This window comes from Pteropus vampyrus, unplaced genomic scaffold (assembly GCF_000151845.1).
Source record: "Pteropus vampyrus isolate Shadow unplaced genomic scaffold, Pvam_2.0 Scaffold921, whole genome shotgun sequence".
Lineage (NCBI taxonomy): Eukaryota > Metazoa > Chordata > Mammalia > Chiroptera > Pteropodidae > Pteropus > Pteropus vampyrus.
Genome location: NW_011889702.1, coordinates 37,318 through 41,293, shown reverse-complemented (window position 1 = coordinate 41,293; position 3,976 = coordinate 37,318). Strand labels below are relative to the sequence as shown.

General features: G+C 36.1%; 1 protein-coding gene across 1 annotated transcript; it reads left to right on the top strand.

Moving 5' to 3' along the window:
• Positions 1 to 2,443: 2,443 nt before the first annotated feature.
• Positions 2,444 to 3,385, top strand: LOC105309885 (olfactory receptor 10C1-like). The gene has a single exon (XM_023526459.1). The coding sequence runs from the start codon at positions 2,444 to 2,446 to the stop codon at positions 3,383 to 3,385; it is 942 nt and encodes a 313-aa protein (XP_023382227.1).
• The last annotated feature ends 591 nt before the right edge of the window (positions 3,386 to 3,976 follow it).

Below are 3,976 nucleotides of genomic sequence, written 5' to 3'. Positions count from 1 at the left end.
TCATATTATTTTTTAATACTATGAACTAGATTGAGAAATAACACAGTCCAGATGGACGTTAAAGAAATGCAGTATCCACTTTTGTTTGGTTTGGTTTGTTAATATTTTACTATAAAAACATATCAAAGGTGGACACTTAGATTGGTCTCATATGTTTCAGATTTCAATGTTGACTATTGTGAATAACACTGCAATGAACATGGAGCACAGATATTTGAGACACTGATTTTGTTTCCTTCAGATATATATCCAGAAGTGGGATTGCTGGATCCTATGGGAGCTCTATTTTTAGTTTTTTGTGGAACCTCCAAACTGTTTTCCATAATGGTTGTACCAATTTAAATTCTTACTAACAATATACAAGAGTTACCTTTCTCCACATCCTTGCCAGCACTTGTTACCTCTTGTCTTTTTTATAATAACCACCTTAACAAATGTGAGGTGATGTCAAAGTGGTTTTGATTTGCATGCCTCTGATGACTGGTGATGCAGGGCATCTTTTCATGTACCCGTTGTTCCTTTGTTTGTCTTCTTTGGAAAAATATCTATTCAGGTCCTCTGTCCATTGTTAAATCAGATTATTTGTTTTTTGCTACTGAGTTGCATGAGTTCCTTATATTTTGTGTGTATTAAACCCTTATTAGATACATGGTTTGCAAATATTTCCCCCCATTCCACAAGTTGCCTTTTCATTTTGTTGTTCATATCCTTTGCTGTGCAAACACTTTCCTGTTTGATGTAGGCCCATTCGTTTATTTTTGCTTCTGTTGCCTATGCTTTTGGAGTGATGTCTAAAATTCACGGCCAAGACCAATGTCAAAGAGGAACATTATTCGGCAGTAAAAAAGAAGGAAATACTGCCATTTATGACAACATAGATGGATCTAGAAGGTACTGTGCTAAGCGAAATAAGCCAGACACATAGTTAGTACTGTATTGCATACCTGAAATTTGCTAAAAGAGTAGATCTTAAGCAATATCATACACACAAAAAATATAACTCTGTGAGGTGATGGGTGTGTTCATTAACTTGACTGAGATAATCATTTTATAATACATATATCAAATAATTATGTTGTACACTTTGAATATGTACAATTTTGTTTGTCAATTAAACCTCAATAAAGCAGAAAAATTTAAATAAATGAAACTCATTCTGCTTGAAGCAATGGGGAGCCTTAAGAACAAGTTGTTTTTATTTCTTGAGGACAGTACAAAAACTAATTTCATATTTTCGACAAATAATTTTAATTAATTCCATTAGAAAATTGGAAATTCCCTCATCAGACCTATTTATTTATGCTGCTAACAATTTAATCACAGATAATGAATAAAGTGAACACTACCTGTGGGGTTTAGGGAGCCTACTTTATGTCCTGTGCTGTGCCTGTTGATATCACAAAGTCCTGAGCAGTCACCGTCCATTTGAGGGACTTAAAGAAGATTTAGTATGGCAAATTTCCATAAAGTTCAGTAATTAGTGCAATGGCGTGATGAAAAGCCTTTAGAAACTTTTAGTTTTACACATCAAAGCTTCAGTAATGTAACCAACAGCAATGGATTATCTCTGGAAAATGTATTCAAAAAATAAAAACCCAATTGTACATTGAACGTTCATTGTTGTTTCTAAACAAATTCCTCTTGAGACAAATATAATTAAGCCATGCAGTGGATGCAATCCCTCTGGTCTGTAGTCAGGATAGAAATACTGCTGACTCCACCCTCATGTTATAATTTGGAATCACAGGAAGTCTAGAAGCCCAGCAAGGAAGAGAAAGTTTATCTATAGTTCTAGGTATGTTCTCCTATTCATAAATTCCTGTAAAATTACATTGAGGTTGTGAAAAGGAAATTCTGTTAGTTTTAGTTTAGGTTTTTAGCTGCCTATGTATTGGCTAACACTTTTCAAATCAAAAGGTACAAATATATGTATGAAAATGAATACATAAATGGCTGGAAATATACTTCCTTCCAAATGCTTAAGTGTGACTTTAAAGAAGACTATGAAATTTAGAAGACCAGAATATAGCATTTTTACATTTATACAATTCGGGTTTTATGTAACTCTTTGACAATTAGAATGCCTTCATATGTTACTTATATAACAGCCTGTGTTTATAAGAATATTGAAAAGATAAAACAAACAAACAAAAAAAAGTCAGATTATGTAACTTAAAGCCATTGTTTTCTCTAAATTTCTGTGAAAGAAAAATCTTAAGATCCAGAATTCAAAATCAGGAAGGAATAGTGCATCCATTATAATTGGGCAGATATTTAGAAAGCTTTAGCAAAAGAAATCCAAGTGTGTAGATTGTGATGTCAGACCACTGATCCTAGGAGAGCTCCTTTTTCCGAGGGGTGACAGAGACCTATGCTAGGTTACTAGATTCCTTTAGGTATTAACTGCTCTGTTTCTCCACAGATGTCTGGCTCTGAGCCTATAATGAGTGGAAACCAATCTCTCTGCACCAGATTCACATTCGTGGCTTTTTCCTCTCTAGCAGGGTTACAACCTGTGCTCTTCGTTGTGTTCTTACTCATTTACTTGTTTACTGTGGGAGGAAACCTCATCATTATCTGCTTGATCTGGGTCACCCCTTCCCTGCACACTCCCATGTACTTCTTCCTGGTTAACCTCTCCTTCCTGGAGATGTGCTATATCACAAGTGTGGTGCCTCAGATGCTGGTTCACCTGCTTGTGGAGACCAAGACCATAAGTGTGGGAGGCTGTGCAGCTCAGATGTACGTATTTACCATATTGGGACTGACAGAGTGTTGCCTGCTAGCAGCCATGGCTTATGACCGCTTTGTAGCTATTTGTTATCCACTGCATTACACTCTTCTGATGGGCCCTCATGTGTGTTTGAAACTGGCTGCGGCATCATGGACTACTGGGGTGGTGGTCGAGTCAGTCCAGACCACTTGGATCTTCACTCTGCCTTTCTGTGGAACAGGAAAGATTCAGCACTTTTTTTGTGACATCATGCCTGTAGTGAAACTGGCTTGTGTTGATACCTCGCATAATGAGATTGTGATGTTCGCCGTCTCTGTGCTTTTCATTATGAGTCCCTGTTTCCTCATTCTGTGCTCCTATGTGCGCATTTTTGTGACCATCTTGAGAATCCCGTCAGCAGCTGGCAGATACAAAGCTTTCTCCACTTGTTCTTCTCACATCCTGGTTGTTTCTCTGTTCTATGGCACTGCCTTGTTCACTTACCTCCAACCTAAGACTGCACACACTCCAGAAACAGACAAAGCAACTGCACTCATGTACACAGTGGTCACACCTGCTCTGAATCCTGTTATCTACACCTTGAGGAACAAGGAAGTAAAGGAAGCCTTTAAAAGGGTAACACAAAGGAACTCTCTTAGACTAATGGCCTAAACCAGCCATAATAAACGAACTATTGTACAGAGAGGTTACCTAGGGTTTTATGCTCTACCAATATATATTAAAGTATCTATAGCATAGCAACCAGAACACACTTGAATCTGTTCTACACTCTCAATGTGTTTAAGCAAAAGGGAACTATAGGGTAGGATATTAGTTTACTATTGGTTCAATCAACAATATTCACTCAACATAATTACTGAGCATCTCCTGTGTCCTGGAAACCATTCAGTTTTTCCTTCTACAATGGTAATAGGATTAAGGTTAGTGTGTTTCATACCACTTTACTAAAGAAAACAATATGTTCCTCTTGTGGAAAAAAAATAAAAATGAATAGAAAGTAATTAGTACATATATATATTTTCTAGGCCAATGAAAATATAATACTTTTATACAAGTTTTTAATTGAATTTTAAACTTGTGATTATTTTCCCCAATTTTCTTGTTTTCCTTTGTATTGAATTCATAGTGTAATGCTTTGTTCAAATTATCATTCTAGTCAAATTGTTATCCACATCCTAAGCTTTTCAGGATAGCAATAAACAGAATCTAAAATTTTATCAATAGAATTACAACTGGAAAGGA

Bases quoted from the DNA above. Each gene is read 5' to 3' on its own strand.
- LOC105309885 (XM_023526459.1), top strand. From the start codon at position 2,444: ATGAGTGGAAACCAATCTCTCTGCACCAGATTCACATTCGTGGCTTTT.